Here is a 22,007-nt window from a genome sequence, read left to right as displayed (position 1 = left end):
CTGGTTACTAGGGAAGTAAAGGTTACCAAGGGAAGTGGTGTTTTATCACACATTCAGCATTGCACAAAAATAGCCTAAATGTTTGCATTACGGAAAGGCTCAACAATTTTTTTCTGTAAATTTAGTGCCAAAAGGAGCTATTTTGGATATTGGGAACGTATGTTTTCTGTTCAATACATAGATCTTGCAACTTGTATGACAGTGAAAAATCTTATTTAAAACCCTAAAATGAACAATTTGCTTCAGAGCTTGAAGGCACCACTAAACATTTCATAACCTAGGCAGTTCTCAGAAGCTGAGCTGCATTTCTGGTGGGAGTGGGGGTGGGGGAGGGGGAGACAGCACATCAGACATCATAAAGACTTTGTCCCTGAGGGGGGCTGGGCTGATGTGGCTGCACAGCATGTGAGATCAAAAACCATATGTGCTGCTCTGTTTCAAATGACCTTTTTTTTCATAACCAGGTTTCTTGCCTGTGATTTTTTTAGTGAATTTAATACTGGTGAAAGTTGCTAGATTGACAGCGCTACAGCCTAAACCTAAACCTGTCTGTTTATTATTCACAGTACAACTCTAGAAGAGTAAGGAGCATCACAGTAGGTCTGATTCTCCCCTGCCTTGCACCTTGTGTGCTCACTTACACTTGTGCTATGTGAATGTACGATGCTACCATATTTAGAACTCTTTTTTCACACTGTGGGGAATGTTTTGCAGCCACTGTGCACTCACTTGGCACTGATATAAATGGCTTCACATGGTGTAAAGCAATGGAGAATGGGGTCCGGTATTCTTCAAATCTGACCTGGAGGGATCACCATCAAATACTGACAGGTTTCAGAGTAGCAGCCGTGTTAGTCTGTATTCGCAAAAAGAAAAGGAGTACTTGTGGCACCTTAGAGACTAACAAATTTATTTGAGCATAAGCTTTTGTGAGCCACAGCTCACTTCATCAGATGCTTTGCCTCTCTATTGAGGATCCTGACAATAGGACTAATTCACATCAGTTGTGACAAAATCACCTCCCTACTAGAGACTGGGCTGGAAACTCATCATATACTGTAGGCCTTCAAACAGCTAGCAGATGGTAACACTCTTTGAACATTACTGACTTCTGGTGCATTTGGACCAGTGACCTAGACGGGAAAGGTTCTATATCCAATTACCATTTGCCTGAGCCATCCTATATTCACCTACACACACACACACTGAATTACAATTTATCAAAGCTGCAATCAGATAGCTACAGGTTAAGTTCATGAGGCATCAATCTAAATGCATGCCATAAAAGGGAATGTGAAGCTACTGGCCACAGTACCACAAATACATGATATTGGGCCAGCTCCTCAAGTGGTTTAAATCAGCATAGCTCATTGACTTAAATGGAGCTATGCCAATTTACACCGAGGATCTGGTCCTCTGTGTCTAATGCTCTAATTCTTTTTAAATATATTGCTCTGATATTGCTACGGTTTTCTTTGCAGAGATGAACCACTGCAAGCAGATGCTCACTGCCATTCTAATTGACCACGACTCACATACATACAATGTAGACTAACACTCTTGAGTTTAGTCATATGCTACTTCCTGTGCTAGCTGATTAAGATCAGAAGCTAGGAGGTGATTGTCTAAACTATTTTTCAGAGTCTAACTGGTTTCCTGTACCTTTTCTACAATTCAGGAGGAAGAAAATGAAAGCCTAAAAATCTAACACTACAAGCAAAGATAACTGACTTTATTTTCTAATGGACCACCCTAAACATAATGGAATTATCCTGAAGCATTTTTGCCAACAGATTTTCAGTGGATTACATCAGCATTTCACTGAATCCCAGTTCTTAGAATATGTAGACTTCCTTATTAAACGCTTGATCATACAAGATGTTGAATGCCTTCAATTTTCATTGACTTCAGTGGGAGTTCAAGGCCACAGAGCATCTTACAGGATCGAGCCTTTATTCTGTTGTAAGTATTAAGCTAGAGGAATCAAGTTGTGCGCTGATGCTGGTGAGAATTCAGTCAAGAACAGAATTCATCCTGCGAGGTGGTGAGTGCTCCCAGTATCTTTTGAGTACAGACTAGGTGCACTCAGCATCTTGCAGGATTAGGCTCCGATCTATACACCTTACTCAGGGAAAAGGCGCAATGAAATCAATGGAGTTACCCCCAGGAATAAATTTGTCTCTGTTGCAGTTAATTCACATAGCACCCATGGGTACAGTTGATCCTGAATCAGGAAGAAGGTGCAGGACCAAGTCTTAGCCACTGAATAAGCTAAGATACTAGTGATCTTCACAGACCATCCCCACAACACCCATATGAAGAAGTGTCATTTCAGGCTGCTATATGCTTAGCGATGAAATCCTGATGCCCACTGCCTTTAAAATGGGTCCAGAATTTCACCCAGTGTCAAGTGACAGGGATGGGAGATGAATGTGTACATAACAAAGCAGGTTATGTGAAATGGCATGCTACTGTCTGATGGTTTACAAGATAGTTTTGTCCCATAATGATTTTTATTTTTTAAATTAACATGGATTTTATCCCCAAAGTATTAATTTTAAATTTTACGAACAAGATTCTAGGTCAGATCATCATACAGTGACTAATAAGAAAGACATTACCCAATGAAGCTCTGAACAGATCCAAACCATATTTAATTCTGCTGAACTTCCATTTTCACAGAATACCCTTTATTAAACGATCATTAATAGTTTTACTTTTAGCACAGCACACAGAATGAGTGGTCAACAATACGCAAAAGGCTGGCTACCCTTGTTGCTCTCTTAATGTATTTATTCTAAAATTTTTAGGTTCAGTCTATTATTGTACTGCCTACTAAACTGAATGCAGATTAATTACATATTTGCGTGAAGAAAGTGCAGTTCAAGGGTGAAGATACAGAATGGTTTCTACAAAAGGAAATGTTTTAAAAAAAAATACAAAAATGCTGATTTACCTCAAATTTGAAAAATATATATTAGAACTAAGCATATTTACAGGAAAGCAAACAAAGTTAGCTGTGATGCATATAAATATGAATGAAATCGATTTTAAGTGTTGTAGGACTGAAATTGGCAAGAGCATATATCAAGAGCCAAAAACATTTTTTTTTAAATAATCTCCAAAGGTCTCCTAGCATCCCACATGTTAACACAGGCACTTACGCTTCATCCTGTGAGATCACTGTCCAAAAGATAGCACATCAATACCATCCAGGTTTTAAAACATTTTATTTGCATATTAAAAAAATTGTGCATTCCAATAATTAAAATCATTTGAACAAAAAAAAATGGCACTCGATTAACTGCATTTTACAGCTCGCAGGACCTTGGTACAGCTTTGCATTTATTCGTGTGTTACTAGTTTACTGTAGTCCCACCCAAGTTCTTCTTTCATCAACATGCAAGCTCTTTCATGCCACCAGGACCAAACCCAGACAGGCAGATGGAAAGGCAGCGCCTTCATTCAGTGTCAGTAGTTCTATTTTTTGATGTGAAAGGGGCAGTACAGTCATTTAAACTTTATCCGACCTCTTTGCATCTTACAAAGTTAAACAGCTAAAAGAAGTAAAATAAGAAGGCAATGCTTGTGGAATGTACAGTGCATAATTTGGAAGGGCAGATTTCATTACGATTCACCCGCTTGCTTCTCCTGTTCAATTGCTAAAAAAAAAAAAAAAAAAAAAAAGAGGAAAAAAATAAGAATTTAAAAAATAAAGATGAAGTACTTGACCTTTTCTAAATATTAACTTTAATAAATTTTATGGTATAGAAATCAAATGTAGATTTATAAAATTGGTAAAAAAATTTATAAAATGTACTATGTTAACTTTACAGTGGTTAGGATATTTTATATCTACTCAGTAATCATACATATATTTCACATAATTTATATATGTATAAAAACTGTCTCTACCCTGGACTTTATCTTTTCCTTGCCTTCTCCCTCTCCCTGTTAAATTATACATACTTACTTTCTTTTGAAGGCAGTGGATTTTTCTCTTTCGTTTCTATTTTCTTCAATTTAGTCTTGTCAAATTTCTCAATTTCAGCCATATCTGGTTTGTCGGACATTTTTGCAGATTAATCTGTGCGTGGAAAGGAGAGACAGTTAGACTCCTCCACCTTTTAGCGTTACTCCTTGATCTCCAGCCAGCAACCCCGCCTCCCTGGTTGAGAGGTACGTAATAGCCTCTTCTTTTTTTGGTAATAAGATACATATTCAGTGAAATAAAATTCGTCCTGTTAACATACAGTGGGATGAAATGATATGTACATTTCATATACAAGGCTGATTAAGGAGTTTAAAACAAAATCAGTGCAGGAAATACGTTGTTTTATTTTTTAAGTGGAAATTTAATCCATTGTCAAAACAATTGCCTATTGTTGAGACTGTTTTCTTCTCATTAAAATCTCTTCAATGTTTCCACGAAGAGAACAATAGGGAGGATGGTGCCTGGAAGAGGCTAATATCTTTTTTTAAAAAAGATTTAATGCACACACACACATTTAAAAATGTGAAATAATGCCAATGCCAAGGAACTAGCCTATGCTAATCACATTCTCCATCTTGGGGTCTGTCTGCTCTCCCTTCCCTTAGCACATTTGGCTGAAGTCCTGCATTCTTTTCTCCTCACAAAGAACTGCAGCTGCAGTCTGAGGAAGCTCAAACCACCGCCCTTCTCCGTTTGCTGCCTTTCTCCTTCTCAGCAATGCAGCCACAGCTACAACGCTGCCTGGATTTAAACAAAAGATTTTCTTGTATCGATACACACACACACACAGAGAGACAGAGCCCCTCTTTCAGCAGCTGGAGGTTTGAACAATACAACCTCCCCTTGCTCTCCCTCCCTCCCTCCCTGTATTGGGAGCTTGAGATTTTTGCGCACATCTGCTTGTAGTAAATTCCCTTCTAAATAGCAGGGAAGGAAGTAGTAATGCGTAGATCAACAAAAGCTCCCGTTGTTGGGTCACAGATACGAAAAGATTCAATGAGTGTCGACAAAGATGCCAGCTTTTTTGGTCAAGCCAGAACAAAGGAAATGGAGAGGGCTTCCCCCATTCTTTCCTTAGGCTCGCATTTAACATTTTCTCTCAATCTGTCCACCTTTAACGACGCCACTAGTCTTAAACACGGGCTTACAATTAAAATCTCTTGGGTGCCTTTGAAAGCAACAGGAATATCCCATCCTGAAATTTAGTAACAAAGCAAAGGGTGTTGAAGAAGGACTTGGGTTAAAAATCCACACTCATCAGCGTAGAGACGGAGAAATGCATGCTCATAAAAGGGGAGAAAGGGGGGAAAGAAAACCAGAGTTGAAATATAAATTGTATCCTCACCACTGATGCTCTGCACAGAAGTGACTCTACCCTTCGCCGCTGCTGCTCTGGACTGTAGCATCAGCGCTTTCGCTGCATGACCAGTTATATCCCCACTTCGATGCAAATGAGAATGACGTCATTGAGGCGGCTTTAACCCTTTCGCGACACGTCCTGGTCCTTGCTTCCTTTTTTATGTGATTTTTATTTATTTATTTATTACACCGCACTAAAAAAGCAAAAGCCAGCAACCAGATCCCCTATTGGAAAGCATTATTTTTGTAGACAGCTGTCCCTGAAAAGAATGTGAGGGAATTTTGTGTGTGAGATTTGTACTACTGCCAAATTATCACAAGGAAAGGCCTGTTGTGGCAGCTAGGCCATTACACCCGCCCCCGTACTAGAAAACGGGCAGGGTAAACAGGCAGCAAACCAATACAACACAGGGGGATGCGATCTTTGTGGACCTAATGCAATGATGGAAGGGCGGGGGTGTGTGTGTGTGTGTGTGTGAAATGAACGTGTATGTCACTCCCTGGTTCCCCTTCATGTCGATGTGAAAGGATTTTCCCCTTGTATTTTTGTTTGCAGTTATTATTGCCTTCTCAATGTCTTCTGGCCCTTGAACACTGTCTGACATCAGGTGGGTTACTGTATTTAGTGCTAAAATCCCAACCACCGGGGAAAAAAATCCCATTTTAAAATCACTCCAGTTAGAACAATACCTTTTTAACAGATAATAACTCTGGGCCATATCATGCCAACCATTATTAAGCAGAAATCTCAGTTGAAATTAATGGGACGTTTTGCTTAAAAAAATCAATGGCAACAATATGCTGGCTCCAGAAAATAGCATAACAAAGTGCTTATTGTTCGTAATTGCTGCTTTTCTTTGTTCTTTTTTACTTCCTCTTAGTGTGTATGGAGGCGGGAGGGTCCAGTGATAGTTGTTTTTTTACATTTTGCAGAGAAATTGCAGCCATGTTGTGGTGACCATGTTGTGCTGCATTTCCAAAACCCTGGTATATTTTTGCACAAACTTTTTGTGGATCTCTTTTTGTTGAGCAATAGTTTCTTACTGCTCATGTTACTCAAATTTCCTCACTTACAAAACATCATCTCTATCAGAGAGAAGACTCCAGGAACTGCCCCCCTGCCATCCTTGTGATTGTGCTGCAAGTGAAAGAAAGAAATCATGTAGGCAGGCTTTCTTGCAGCTTCAGCAGACAATAGCTCTAAAGGAGACCCTGACTTGCCCCTCTCCACCCCTAGCTCCATTCACTACAGCTGGGTTATCACAAACCATGCATCTGCTTGTGTGCTTCCAGTTCTGGTTCATTGTGGTTGGAGGGCAGACAGAGACATGGTACAAACAGGATTTCCACCATACTAGGCCTTAGCTAAGCAAGGCCTGGGACCTCTCCATGCTGAATATTTCAAGCTTCCTTGCACACAGAGCATTGCAGGGAACACAAGCAGCACATCTAAAGGAGTAAAATGATCCATTTGTGAGAACACGAGGGTTTTTAGATGTTTGGGGTAATTTTTGGACATGGGGGAGGAGAGGACGGCTGGAATATGGTTTCTGTGTATACAGGATTGAACAATGCACCAAACTATCCATGCAAAAATACATAGAAGCGAAAAAGTTCAGTTAAAACTGTGAATTTTAACTATCCTGATTCGTTGTCTCCTGGAGAATGGGGGAAAGGGAGTTTTACAGGTCACACCAAAGGGGCAAGGTTTGTGGAGTCCCAGATTGTGTATGTGGAAATTAATTTAATCTTCGCTGACCCTGGGCCATCTATATGGAGACCCATGCGGCCCGTTGTGTTGCTCCGTGGTCCCATGCCCTGGCAACGTGTGTGTGTGTGTGTGTGTGTTGGAGGTCATTTGAAGCCACAACTCCTAAGCAGCATTAAGTTACACTGGTAATTATGAATAAATCTATGCCAGTTCCCTCGGGAGCATGCCACACAGAGTGGCTGCTAAATGGCGTTGCCTTAACCTATTACCAGGCAGTCTCCATAAAATCACAGAGTCTTAATTTCATTGGGAGAAATCCTGGCCCCATTGGAGTCCCAGCAAAAGTCTCATTGACTTCACTGGGGCCAGGTTTTTACTCATGTGGTTCACACAAGAGGCAATCCCATGTATGAAGGCAAAAAGGGTCAAGAAATTGTTTCCATGATCTGGGAAACACACAAGACTGAAGGCCAAAGGAACTGTTTAGAAAAGAAATGGAAAAGAACATACATTACTAAAGTCTCTAGAAAAATGGTCGGGACATAGATGTTTATTACAGCTTTTCATAATAAAAGTGTTGAAAGGATCCTGGAATATTTTCTTTATTAAACACAAAGCAACTTTGCTAATATGTGAGCAAGATTTGTAGGATAACATTATGACTGTTTCACTACTTCCAAATTTTGTGAACTTGAATCTTGTAAATCTGAATAGTTAAAATATTCCAGTTATTGGCCTATCTTTTTCTACAGTGTATGAAGTCCATTATGGCTCCACAATCTCAGATCTTTGGGCTTTCAAAAGGATCTTTGTAATGAATGTTGCGGAAGAGTTGAGTGCAAATTTTTCTTAAAAATTCCCTGAGCAGACTGCCTATTTCTTCACTTCTATGGCTCCAGCAAACACTTATGCGTGTGCTTATCTGTAAGTATGTGAGTGATCTCATTGTACTTTCATTGACTTCAATGGGAATACTCATATGCTTAGAGCTAGGCATGGATGTGAGTGTTTACAGGATTTGGGTCTGTATTTCTGAAAGCAGTTGGCCCAGTGGCAGGTACCTCATCTTTAGTTTCTTAGTTTGGGACAGATGCCCAGCTGGCATAAATCAGAGGAGCTCCATTGATTTCCATGGCGATTTACACCCACGGAGTATCTAGCCCAAATTTAGATTCAGTTATGGTTCCGAATGCCAGAGACATGCTAGGGCTCTAGTCTTTCAGCTTCAACTTGCCGCCCTCCCTAGTCCCGCCTGCTCCCATGCACTCAGGCTGGGATATTTAGAATCTACTCCTATGTTAAATATAGAAAGCATGTTTATTGTAATACACTTATGACCTGATGCTGACATTTTTCTCCCATTGAAATGAATGTGCTTATTGAGTAATGGCAGGAAATAAACGGTAAGTAATTTCTGACTGTAAATATCTATCTATAGGGCATATTTTATTAGTGATGGGAGCTACAGAATCTGCATACCTTAGTGCCATACTTTTTAGTTATATTGTGACTGTGAGAAAGGTGCTTGATCATCCAATACTAATTCATTGCACAATACCCTAGGCCTAGGGGATAGAAAACTTCAAAATGAACTTGAAGGTACCAATGCAGAGCTCATAAATAAACCAACCAGCGCATAGTATGTATTGGATAACTGGCTTAGAAATGCTTATTTTGGATATTGATGATCTGTTAAATTTTTCATTACTTCATGCGGTTTTGTCATCAATTTCTTCTCCTGTTTTGTTTTGTTTTTATTTAAATCAATATATCTTCAGTGATGTAATGCCTCATTGGACATGCATTCTGGTAGCTGTTTGCATGTTAAAGGCACGCACTTTTCAGCATGTTAGACAAGAGTCAGCCTCATGCTAATCTAGTGTTCTGTAACTCAGTGAAGGAACAAAAACACAGAGAGGTTGCAAAACCTGTCTCGTGTTTTTGCTAGTTGTAACAGGACAAATAGTGAATGGTAACAATAATTCAGAGCCCTTATGTATCATTTCACATGTCCAAACCATTGTACAAATACAACATCACACAAATATTAACACCCTCTTTAAGCAGGCTGGGAAGCAGAGATGCTAAATGACTTGCCCAGGGCAAAGCAGCAAGAACCCAGTCTGAAATCCACTGAAATCAATGAAAGTATCTCCACTTGGGAGTATGTCATTGACTTCAGTGGGTGCTAGATCAGGTCCCAGTCAGTGGCAGTCAGAGATGTGATTAAAATTCAAGACTTCCAACCTGGTATTAATTCCTCCAGACTTTGTCTGAGTTAATTAAAGCACACGTACATAGTAGTAATTATAGTAAAAATGAGGGATGAGAAATATCTATGTGACACAGTGGCAGAGATTAATTCCCATATCATTTAGTCCGTAATAATGGAAAAAGTGCTCACTGGCACAATAAATAAATGAATGAATAAAAAAGAAATCTGCATATAAATTTCTCCATCATCTGGCAAGTAAACTTAGAGACAAGCAACCAAGTGATTGGTTGTCCAGGATTTGAGGAAATCTTACTGTCAGATGACTTTCATTGTCTGTCAGAACTTTCTTTCTCTGCAGTTTGCAAAAAAGGTTACATAGAACCAGGAGTTGGCAATGAGAATTGGAAATGTAAATGAGAAGATGCTCACATGTTGCAATTTTTTAAGGCTCTGCTAGACTAACAATGCTCCTTGTTGTAGGCTGAGTATTTGCTGACACCATTATTTTGCTATTATGATATAATTGAGTAAAGCTCTTAAATACAACACCCAATACATTCTTTTTGCATTATATTCCACTCTACTTGGTACTAATTCCAGCAGGGTATTGAGACACTCAAAAATGTGTCCAAATCGTTTTTTAGATTTTTTTAGGTAGATATAAAAGTATTCATTTAACAGGCTCTCTAAAGGGGCATACTATTTTTTCACAGGTTTAATTCCAAAAGAGCACTTACAAAATGCCTCCTCCCAGTACTAATTGGCTTTACAAATAATTAACTCTCCTTTTTGTTGGGACAGATGATGGGAAGTTTGCAACAGGCCATGACATTAATAAGGTAAAACTCATGGGGTAGCAACAGAGGGCTTAGGAAACTAAGGTTCATCTCTTGGAGTTCAGGGGCTTCCACAGGTTCTCATGGACGGAAGAGGCTGCTGAGGCTCCCTTCTGCATCTGTGTCTGGATTTGCTTCCTTCCCTTTTGCCTGCATAAATGAGCCCATATTTTAATATGCACAAATAACAATACAAACAAGTTGTTTATAAAATAAGCCATTCTGACACACTGATTAGGACGTTCTCTTCATACAATCTAAAACAAAGGGCAGAGGATAAGGAGGCACTGAACTCTAGTTTTCAACTTCTGATGGAAGTTGTTTTCTTCTCACATTCTGCTGTCTGTTACGCACACAGCAGAGGGAAGGAAAGGTGGGTGCTACATTTTGGCGGGAGTATTTTATTGCCTGAAGTGTTTCTAAATACTGAGTTTAAAATTTATCTAAAAATGGTGTATTTTTGTTATTCAAAGTATCTGAAAGAACAGTAAACAAAACACTGCCAGGAAATCTCCTGTCAAGTCATTCCTCTCTTTCAATTTATGTGTGTGAATATAATGCTTTTGAAAGCATTGGTATAGTGCATGAAGGTATTGTGCAGTCTTTACCATTCAGCTCTGCTAATGCACCTCAGTCCTAACTAACAATACCCCTGTAATTCCAGTGCCAGGCCTCTCCTATGTAGTGGCTGCTAATCATATCCTGTGTATGTGTCAACATAGAATACAATTAGAAATCTGAGGCAAATGAAATGTGACTCCATAAAACATATAGAGCAAGGGTGGGGAAGAGAGGGAGATTGGACCTGTGACCGTTGAATATAGCTCCCTATCTATGTAAAGATAAAGCTGGCTTTGCCTCCAAAATACCATGGCCTCTTTGTTGAACATATAAACAAATCAATATATGTAAAATATATAAATGACAGGAAAGCAATTTCTATCACAACTCCCTTGGAAAGGGGATGGCCAAAATTAACACAAGGGAAGAAACAATAGCCAGTGGCTCGAGATTGATTTCAATGGGAGTTAGGTGTCTAAATACCTTTGAGGATAGGGGCCTACATACATAAGTGGTCCTAACTAGTACAATGAGATTTTTATATTTTTAAAGCAGCACCAGCTCTTATGCTATAGGCACCCCAAGCCTCATACATTTCCTATCTAGCTCTGCTCACCCGGTGGTATAGTCCTGATTCTTCAGATATTACTAAGATTCTTCCTTTTGTAGCAAGTTGCAAACATAACCAAATGTACAGGGTCAGTTAGAGGGGGAGGTTATATGGATAGAGTCCAAGGGGCTCTAGGGTGCCTCAGGAGAATGCCACAAGCAGCATAGGGTTTTTTAAGGGACTTCTTGAGGGGGGTGGAGGCAGGGAGGGGAGTCTGAATGCTTTGTCACCGCAGTCAGGAGTCAGAAAAGTGTATCATTCGGGATAGGATCAGTACAGTTCTTTCTTGGAACTGGCAAGTGTTGGGTTCCCATGTTTATCTTTCAAGGGAGAGGGCTTTTTCATGATGTTACAGCAAGAGTGCAGTCATAGATGCCTGCTGGGAAGGGGAACTGTTGAGCAAAGTCACAAGTTTGTTTCTTTGGGGAAGGGCTTTGGAGGGGGGTTGTTTTCTTTGAGACACAAGATTGGCCTGCGCCTGGGGCTGGCCCTGCAATTGTACGTCTTGTGTTTTCAAGCAGCACTGAAGATTATTTGTCACTGGGGGGAGAAGGGGAGAATGACGTTGTTCTGCAGAAAGCACAGTTTTTTAAATAGAGCTATCGTTTCAACTTATTCATGCAGCACAATAAAAGCCAATGCCGGAGGTTCATGATTGTGAATGCTTGTGACTTTTATTTTTAAAACTTCCCGTTTAGAGAAGTAAACCTACACACGAAAATACCAGGAAGGGAACTTGTTGTTCAGGACAAAAAGTTGGTGGGAGCTGGGGGGTGGGAGGGAGGGAGAGGACTTTTGTTTTATTTCTCCCTCAGCACTTCTGTGGGGGCATCCTTCCCTGGGCACATATTCTCAGGGTTACATGCACTGAAGGGAGAATATCTCTATTTTCAGGCATTAACTCAATCTGGTATGTCTGCTTTTTTGTGGTATCACCTCCTGCCTTCTCTGTTATTCATATTGTTGGTAGATACAGATTCATTTATATCTGAATGAAGCAAAAGGAGGCAACAGATAGCTCATTTCCTTGTGATTATCTCATGTCTCGTGTCTCTGGTCACCCTGGTGTTCTGAAGCACAGGGTATGAGGGCTAAAGGCTGAGTGACTTCAAATACCTCAGGAATGCAATAAGCTCTCAGAATGTTTTCTAGGGTGTGCTGTGATTCTCAGGAAATTATCATATACACACTCGAAAAATCATTAACGTACAGAGGGCTCTTGCCAGCAGTGTGTCATCACAGCCAGCCACTTAGAAAGCTCCATTTGTGTTTATGGGTCAAATACCCTTTGTAACTGAATTTACTATAAAACATAGTAGCAGAGAGAAAAATATGCAGGCTCCAATCTTTAAGTCAAGGGGAATTTTGCTGGTGATATCAATAAGAACAGGGTGGAGCCCATACCTTTTATTTGTTTTATTTATGTAATGTGCCTTAACGTACAGAATGTATGTGAAACACCCTTTCTGAATGGAACATTTCTTGACTTGGATTTACACCATCTAAATCTTTGGCTGATTAGTCTCACACAATAATTCTGGTAACATCAGAATTCTGGGTTGAGAAACAGGAGTAAAAGGCTAGATTGAATTATAAGTGAAAGTTCAGTGTATCTTTGCCACTGAATCTGGAAACTTAAAGCCCATGGTATTGTTCAAAGTTCTGTGCACGAGCAGTGAACTGCTGCCACCAATAGGCTGGGATTTGTATTGGCACAAACGTTAACACTGTTAAAACATCCAAAATACTTGTACAGTAATAGTGACCATAACTTTAAAAATGTGTCTAAAGTTAGACACTTAAATCCATATTTAGGAATCTAAGTAAGTCTTATTCAGGTGCCTAAATATGGATCTGGAAAACTAACTTTAGACATCAATGTTTGAAAATGTTGGCCAGTGATTACTAATTTGAATAATTATCTGTTGTTATTGTGTGGCATTTATTGACACATACTATAGTAGTTAAATGGATAGTTTCAATGGACACCACTAGTCCTTTTGGAGCCATTCTCTTCTGAGCATAACAGGCGCTCTATTCACCTCTTGTTTACACTGATGTTAGTCCACGGGGCTTGATTCTCAATTACTCTGTAACCTGTAGTTATTTACACCAGTGCAAAGTCAGTATAAAATGTTACCATCCTAATCTGTAAGTATATAACACATACTTCACTGTCTCTGTGCACTAATATCAATGAGTACACACGGTGCAGGGCAATGAAGAACCATGCCCATTTGGAGTTATTCTTGAAAACAGGACTGAGTGAAAGGAAAATTAGCCCTGATGTTCTGACTAGTGTTGATGAAAACAAATCCATGCTCTTGGCCAGCCTACGACAGTGTTTCACACACTTGGCTAATATTGAATGTTTATTTAAGGGCTACTGTCAACCTACTTTTGTCAAGTTCACCAAAATCCAGTCATCAAGATACTTTTGGAAAATAAATCTGCCTTTGAATCTGACTGGCTATCCCTTGCTTTTCAGAATTGTTGGAATAGGGCAGGGTTGGTTTCTCTCATCCTGGAGCTCATTAGTTGCGGACAGCTACTCTAAAAACAATTAATCGCTATTTGTTTTGTTTAATTTTTACGCAGAAGCTGTTAAGTAGTTTATCTCCATAAGGGGAAAAATCAAATTTTTGATCAAATGTATGTAGCTTCCTAGTCCTTTTTAATTATGACAAGATTTATTAGAGCTATTTCTCCTGTCAAAAAAGTACCAGTATGAACAGAGTCATATGCTGCTAAAATGGGCCCAAACACCAACTCAGTATTTAAACTGGCTTCACATATGTAAATATTATCACTGAAAAGTTGAAAAACTAGGGGCTTGTCTATGTGATGTGGCAATGCACACCAGAGGGGTGTAAACTGTAGAGCACTCTTAATATGTTGCACTGTAACTTCCCTGTGTAGATCCTGCTGATGCACTTGAAAAGGTACCTAGTGCGCATTGATGTAGTCCCGTTTGAAACAGTCCTACATTAACACACACTAGGAACCATTTAGAGTGTGTCAGAAGGGTCTGCAAAGGGCAGTTAGAGTGCAATACTTTAAAGCACTCTACAATTTACCCCTTTCTGATACGTATTGCCGCACTGTGTAATGAAGCCCTGAATTTTGTCCCAAGTTTATCCAGGCTACAAGGGACTAGGACACTGTGGAAGCAGCATGTACTTCCCCTTGGGGGTGGTGGGTGGAGGGGAAATGCCTTGACAGCCTTCCTCTGGCTGATGTGTGGAGTCGCATTAATGAGCATTAATACAGCACTCCTTTGGCAGGAGGATTGCCACCTTTTGGGGACTGTGTAAGTGGTAGAGATAAATAAGGGAATCTAAAATGCTCTTCCCTTCATTCCCAAAAATGGGACAACTAAAAATATCATATAGCTCTTTCCAGAATCCAGCTGATCAAGTGAGGTTTTAATCAGTCCAGAAACTTAATTGTGTTACCAGCAAGATTCAAATGTTCCGTCCATTTCTGTGAATATTAATAATCCCATGGAAAACTGCATATGAGACAGAAGATTGCCTTAGTGTTCTGATCAAAAGCCTTCCTTCAGTCCACTGAAATTGGCTATCCACACGACTGCTGCCCTTCACTCCAGAGGCAGTTAAATTTTGGAATGCTGAATGTATATAGTTTGAGAACTTTTGGATACTAGAGATTCTTTGCTATGTGTATCCAGCCAAGAAGTAGAAAGTAGATCTGAACTCAAAACTCCACATGAAAAAGCTCCCACATTACACAGCTTAATACTTTAGAATTTACGTAATCACTGCTCATGAACTTCATATGAATCACATGGATAAATTATTCTACAACAGTTCTTCTGGAATATCTCCCCATGAAGATACTCTTATTCTGGAATAAAGAGTGACTATTTCTGAGTTATTTTATGAATCGAGCTAAATCAGGGAAAGGCACTCTTATTCCAGAATAAGAACATCCTCCCAGGAAGGTATCTAGATAGTTATTGCGGTATAGTTTATTCCACAATAGTAGTCTGGTCAATTTTCAAGAATAGACAAGTTCTTAGCACTTGGGAACAGTTAAGTTGCTGATGAACTGAGACCACAGCCTGTCATGCTGACCAATAGTGTTTCATTGTTTCCTTGTACTCTCCCATCTGTCTATCTGTGTTCATCTGTCAGAAATTAATTTGTCAAAAGAGGAGGCATTGGAACAAACTGATAATGTAAATTACAATAAGTCACTCTGTCTTACTTACTCACAAAAGCTTAGAAGGAGCTGAGCTGCTAACAAAAACATACAGTCTCTTGTGGACACTCTAAGACCCAATGGCTAGTGACCCATTTCTTCTGGTGGCTCCAAATGCGACCCACAGTGCAGCCATCTGTTGCTTCCTGCAGTGTGTGTGCTTGCCTCAAGACAGCACTCTACAAACCTTGTGGTCTTCTCCAACCTCTGGAAACCCCATCCTGACCCTGGTCAGCAGTTGCCTCGGATTTGTTGTGGAACTACTGGAATCCAACAGATTTATGACAATTTTGACTGTGGTAGACCACTTCACCAAAATGACCTACTTTATTCCCGGCACCAGTCTACCCTCTGCTGAGGAAGTCACCCAGCTATGGATACACTATGGATACATAGTCCAACTCAGTAGCCACCCAGATCACGTTACCTCTGATAGAGGGCCACAATTCAGTTCCCGGTTCTGGCATGACCACCCAATTTCATCCGAAACTACCCACAACCTCCTGTAACCCAGCCACCTCAGACCGGTACAATGGATCCATCAAATCCAGGAGGTAGTGAGGGAACACTGGAAAAGGATAAAACAAACTACAAATAGTCGGGAGCAGGGCCCCACCTATTCAGTGGGACAAATATATGGCTCTCAACAGAGCACCTTTGCATGGACACTCTCGTAAACTAGATTACCAATTCTTCAACCCCCATTGAATCTGGCAACAAATTAATCCCATTACCTTTGACCTCCACCTATCCTATCACCTTCAAATCCACCCAGTGTTCTCTGTATCACTCCTAAAATGATACTCACAGAGCTCATTTTCCCACAGGACCCAACCAGCCACCCCACCCTCACCAGTGCACATACAAGGCCAAAAGGAATATATCATTCACAAAGTCTTAGCCTCCAAACTTAAACAAGGGAGACTCTGGTATCTAATTGACTGGGAGGGCTACAGCCCTGAGGAGCACACCTGGGAGTCAGCATAAAATTTTAATGCCTCGGCCCTCATATAAGCCTTCCATGAGAGTCACCCTGGACTGATGTCACTCAGAGGGCATCTCTAAGGGACAGGTGGTGTCATGTGTCACTGATCTCAAACCCAAGTCCATCGAGTCCCTGGGAGTCATCGTGCTTCAATCCTCCACCTGATGGCTTTCTAGCATCAGCTTGGACCAGGACTCCTTGAAGCCCAGCTCAGACAGACAGCTCCACCCCTGAATTCCAATTGCTGGAAAACTGGAGTTCCTGATTGGCCTGCTCCCCCTACTTAAGCTGAAAGGAGGAACAGAAAGTTGTCCATGTAGCTGGGCTCCACCCTGCTTTGGACTACTCACTCAGTGCTACCCATGCCTGATCCTGGTCTCCTTTTTTCTTGATTTAGCCTGATTCCTGGTATCTTACTCGTGGCTCCTGATCTCTGGCTTGTCTCCTGATCCCGGTCTCCTGACTTGTCCTGATACCTGGTATCTGACTTGCGGTTAATATCCCTGTTACATACTAATAGTCGGTATCCACTAAGTCCAGTGACCATTGGATGCCCAGGTCTTTTTCCTGAGTGGTTACAAGTAATTGAGAACCCAATAATGTATATGAGTAGTTGGAATTATTAATCCCATCTTGAATTTATCAATACTGAATTTCATCTGCCATAGTGATGTTTTTAACATTAATCACTGTGACGATGGAGGAGGGAGAGAATAGAGAGGGAAGAAATAACATCATAAAATATATACTGGGCAAGTGGATAGTTGTGGAGCAGAGTGTTTTGGTGAGGTAAGGCTGTATGTAGCTGTGCATAAACTGTACTAATGAATTATACTGGGCAGATCTCTGATTTTTTGAAGTCGTTAAGACGTCAGTGAAAGCTGACGTGAAAAGTCACTATGCACAGAAAGCCACTTGTGATTATTAATATAATCCAGGTAGTTGCCCTTTAAAATTTTAATAAAACATGTTAGACCTGTGCCTTGCTTCTACAGTAATTGTCCTTGAATTAAAAACTTTAATAGCATCCATTACTTTTTATGTGATAAAAAGGCAAGCAAAAAGCATGTCACTTGATAGTATCTAAAATAGTGTTCCATTAGTCTTAGCCTTTGTCCTGTAGTACTGTGCCGAAGTGGGCCTGGGGCATTGACCAACTCACTCCTACCTTGTATTAGTCAGAGAGGTGAAGGAGACTGAAATGAGATGGTTATATAGATTGGTGCCTCAAAGATAGCTCTTGGCTCTTGCCGTCAAAATTGTATTTGAGAAAGAAAGATACTGTGTGTTTTCAATTAATGTATAACGGAAAGGATGAAAGGTGAAGAAGCCTTTGGTAATGAAGAAGGAATGAGGTCTCAAGTGAGACTGATCAGCCTGCTCTAGAGAATGGATCACTTATTTTGGCCAAAGCATTTTTTTTGGTGTAGACCCCAGAGATGCTGTAAAATGTCTTTTGTGTAAATGTGAATTTAGGGTAATTTCCCACAAGCATATTCATGAGTTTAAATAAATCTGCCTCCTGTCACTTGGTACATTGCACCATTGTTGTTTGCATTGGTGTTGTAGTCATGTTGGTCCCAGGCTATGAGAGACAAAGTGGGTGAAGTAATATCTTTGTTAACAAGATGGTCCAATAAAAGATATTACCTCACCCACCTTGTCCCTCACATTCCATCTTTGTCATTCCTGCCTAATCTCAGTATTCCTGTGAGAGTTTACAAATAAATTAGCAGTCTGACACGCTTAGTCCTCTGAGGCTGGGAGTCAGGAAGGGCTAGTTTTCTTAGAAATATGAAAGACTCTCCTTTCTCTCAGGTCAAAGCTCAAATGCATCAACCATAAAGCATGATGAAAACCATATAGTTAGGAAGTGAGAACAGGGCTGTTTTCATCCTGCAACTCACTGTTTCACTTAAGGGTGAAACAATTTCTGGTTTTGTTTTTAAAAACCACTTATCAGTGAAGTACTCATATCTTCAGCTAAAGACGTGGGATATAATTTTCAAAGGCACATAAATGATTTGAAGCCTGAGTCCCATTTTTAGCACTTAGGAGCCAAGATCCATTGAGTTTCATTGAAACTCCTGATTGCCTAAATCACTTTAGAAATAGCATTTAAGCTGCTAAGGCACTTAGATGCTTTTGAAAATCTTGCCTGTGATCATTTGGCTGACTGATGAGGATTCCAGCTAGAAACAAGCAATCTTAAGGGCAGTGCCTACTCCTGCATTCTGTATGTAGAGAAAACAACCACTGGATTAACTAGGAGTTCTGTGCAGGAGCAGGCCCTTTCCGTATCAGCGATGAGTAGCACAAATATGAAAGCTATAGCAAGAGCCTTTTGTTAAAACCAGTGCAGTTCCACTGGATAAAGTGAAGGCAAGTTTCCATGAGCTTGAGCTGTGTTATGTGAGGGCTTGCTGTGAATTAGGCCTTGATCCAAAATGCATTGAAATCAATAGGAAGACTTCCCTCAACTTCAGTGGGCTAGATCAGGACGTATGAGGATGACAGAGGATGTTCAGGATGGGACAGTGATTACACAGATCCATTGACTTATTCTTCCACTAGTGGGAGGGAAAGTAGAAGCTGCAAGGGGGTCTGCATTAGCAGCTGTGGAAGAGCTCTTCTGTTTCTTCATGGGCTCATGGGGAGGGTTACCAGTGAAGCTCCTCGGTGCACAGACCGGCTATATTTAAAGGTTTTTAAACTTTTCTGCTGCATATTATCCAGACTTCCTGGCTAACCCTAACTCTTTCAACCATAATACATGGGGACGTACTTCACATACATTTTCTCAGGCTCTTATCAGCTAGCTACCTTCTTAGTAAAGCCTGGTACAATAGAATTTGGCATATAGTGATAATGAAGAAATTTAAAACATCAACTAAAACTCAACAATGGAGACCAATCTCTCCACCCCAAACAAATCTAAGAAGCTTTCACTTACATGCACCCTCCTTACTGGAGTGGGCAATAACTAGAGGATATGTATTCTTCTGAGACATTACTCCAACTCAGCACAGCATAAACACTACAGAGACAAAAGCAGATTCTTGAGTTTGATGTAACTGGATTGAGATCTTAGATACAAGCAGCTCTCTGATCAAGTCAGGAATTAAGGGATTGATTTTTCCACTGGTGAATGACAGCCATTTTGTTTTGTCACCATGAAGCCCCCCTGGTTTAGATGGGAGGCTTCCCTCTGTTGAAACCCTGTAACAGTTTCTCCAGAGGTGTTTGTATCCACTTCAGGCTTCCCTTCCTGCTGAAAGACTCCTGCTTACAGCTTCTACCTATTGCTCTACTCACCTATTCGGGCTTCCTAACCCTGCAGCAACCCTCCCCCATCTCCAGTGGCACTTACAGAGGTCTCTGCTATCGTGAAATATCCAAGGAAGAGTGAATACTTGTCCATCCTAGCTACTGTTGTTGAGAAGATCTGGCTTTAAATGATCCAGTTAGCACAATACAAAAATTAGAATATGCATCAGACCATGATCAGAAATATACACAGTCTCTATAGGAATTCGCTCTCGGATACCAATGTGACAGGAGCCTTATAAATAAGACAGATGAATCAACAGATACTTACTTAACCTTTTTCTCACCTAATCCACATTTTAATGCTTACTCACAACATCTTCAAATAACATGCATAAGTATTTGTACGTTGGCAGGGATTTTGCTGACACAAAGAATGAATACGAAACAATTCACTGCTCCATTTTGAAAGGGTTATGCCATCTGGTCTTATAGAATAAGAAAGCAAAGGCATTTGTGTACATTGTGTATTTCTCTAGCCATCTATAAGTGTAAGCAGAGTCAGGATGAGCTCCACCCTGACATCTGGTGGTGAGTTGTGGCAAGTTGTGGAAAAGAACTTCAGGGGCTGATCTCATTTGCTTAGGCACACCCACCCCGCCTAGCATGAGCCCATAGCTGCCCAAATGGTCACTTTGGCTGCTGTGGGATCCCCGGTTTCTCTGTTATTGGGGCAGGAAGAAAAATTGTTCTTATCCTGATTATGTGAATCAAGACAGTGGAACTGTACTTGGCCTTTTGTTATGATGGAGGGACTCGCCATCAACTAAGTAGCACTAGCTAGGCAAGGGACATGGGTTCCAAAACTCAGTGAATGGAGAGAGAGGCTGGGCTTGGGCTCAATACCAATACCTGGTTGTATGGGCCAGTGGTGAGGGCCTCTATATGCTAATTGCACTTCCTTCTTTGTCCACTGTGGAACATCAGAGCTAATTTTGATTCTATTAGGAGTCTAGTTACAGGCTGCTGAGCTGAATTCACTTTTGGCCAATGGTACACCAGCACTGAGGCTCCCCTACTACAAGGTGAAATCATGAAAGAGCTTAAAATTACTAGGAGCTGAAATCACTGTATGTTGTGTTAAGTAGCGGGGCCTGAAGATATGTTGTGGAGCAGTTTGCTGGAGCAGCTCATGGGACAGCTGGCAGAGCGGAGTGGATGGTGGGACGGAGTAGTTTGTGGGACAGCTGGAGCAGCTCACGGTGTGGGGGGCTGGCAGAGCAGAGAAGAGAAGAGCGATCTGTGGGATGGCTGGTAGAGCATTGCGGAGCCCCATGGAGAGGTGGGGCAATCAGCTTTGGACCATGTAAGGTGCCCCTTAACCCTTCCATTTCCACCCAGGTTGGGAGGTAAAACTCTGCAGATAAACTTTTGAACTTTGGAGCTGCACTGACCAGAGACAGAGACTTTTGGGTTGTTGGACTTTTGGGACTTTGGGTGACTTTTGGGTTGCTGGACTCAAGAACCAAAAGGAAAGGACACAGCCCAATTTGCTTGGGATGGGTTTTGCTCATGGGTTGTGTTATAAATCCTGTTGGTGGTGTTTCCCCAACATAATGCCACATTGTTTCTCTCTGTTATTAAAAGTCTTTTGCTACACTCAGACTCTGTGCTTGGGAGAGAGGAAGTATTGCCTCTTAGAGGCACCCAGCGGGGGGTGGTATATATTTGTCCCAGGTCACTGGGAGGGGGCTCGAGCCGGTTTTGCATTGTGTTATTGGAATGGAACCCCTAGATACTGAACCTAGCCCTTATTGCTGCCAACTCTGATGGGCAGAAGGGTTACATCAGCATAAATAAATGCAAAAGAATCAGCACAGAGTCATAGATCCTGACTGTTTGAACTTTAAAAGGATCTAAATTCTAATTAAAAAGAGAAGGAGTACTTGTGGCACCTTAGAGACTAATCAATTTATCTGAGCATAAGCTTTCGTGAGCTACAGCTCACTTCATCAGATGAATTCAGTGGAAAATACAGTGAGGAGATTTAGATACACACAGAACATGAAGAAATGGGTGTTTTCATATACACTGTAAGGAGAGTGATCACTTAAGATGAGCTATTACCAGCAGGAGAGCGGGGGGTGGTGGTGGTGCGGGAGAAGAAACCCTTTTGTAGTTATAATCAAGGTTGGCCATTTCCAGCAGTTAACAAGAATGTCTGAGGAACACAGACTGGACTTCT

The 22,007-nt window shown here is 40.9% G+C and overlaps 1 protein-coding gene and 1 long non-coding RNA gene across 3 annotated transcripts in view; one reads left to right on the top strand and one right to left on the bottom strand.

Moving 5' to 3' along the window:
* The window catches only part of LOC140915413 (uncharacterized), a 111,237-nt gene that overhangs the window by 30,722 nt on the left and 58,508 nt on the right, over nt 1–22,007 (top strand). The gene's annotated exons all lie outside the window — the stretch shown is intronic.
* On the bottom strand, nt 3,214–5,449 carry TMSB4X (thymosin beta 4 X-linked). Its single transcript, XM_073354992.1, has 3 exons — nt 5,340–5,449; nt 3,974–4,087; nt 3,214–3,662 (listed from the first exon to the last, which is right to left on the bottom strand). Exons 2-3 carry the CDS (start codon nt 4,071–4,073, stop codon nt 3,628–3,630), a joined length of 135 nt encoding a protein of 44 aa, XP_073211093.1. The 5' UTR covers nt 4,074–4,087; nt 5,340–5,449; the 3' UTR covers nt 3,214–3,627.

Source organism: Lepidochelys kempii, chromosome 1, assembly GCF_965140265.1.
Source record: "Lepidochelys kempii isolate rLepKem1 chromosome 1, rLepKem1.hap2, whole genome shotgun sequence".
NCBI classification, from domain to species: domain Eukaryota; kingdom Metazoa; phylum Chordata; order Testudines; family Cheloniidae; genus Lepidochelys; species Lepidochelys kempii.
The sequence above is the reverse complement of the archived record's forward strand: the minus strand, read 5'-3'. Positions and strand labels throughout refer to the sequence as shown.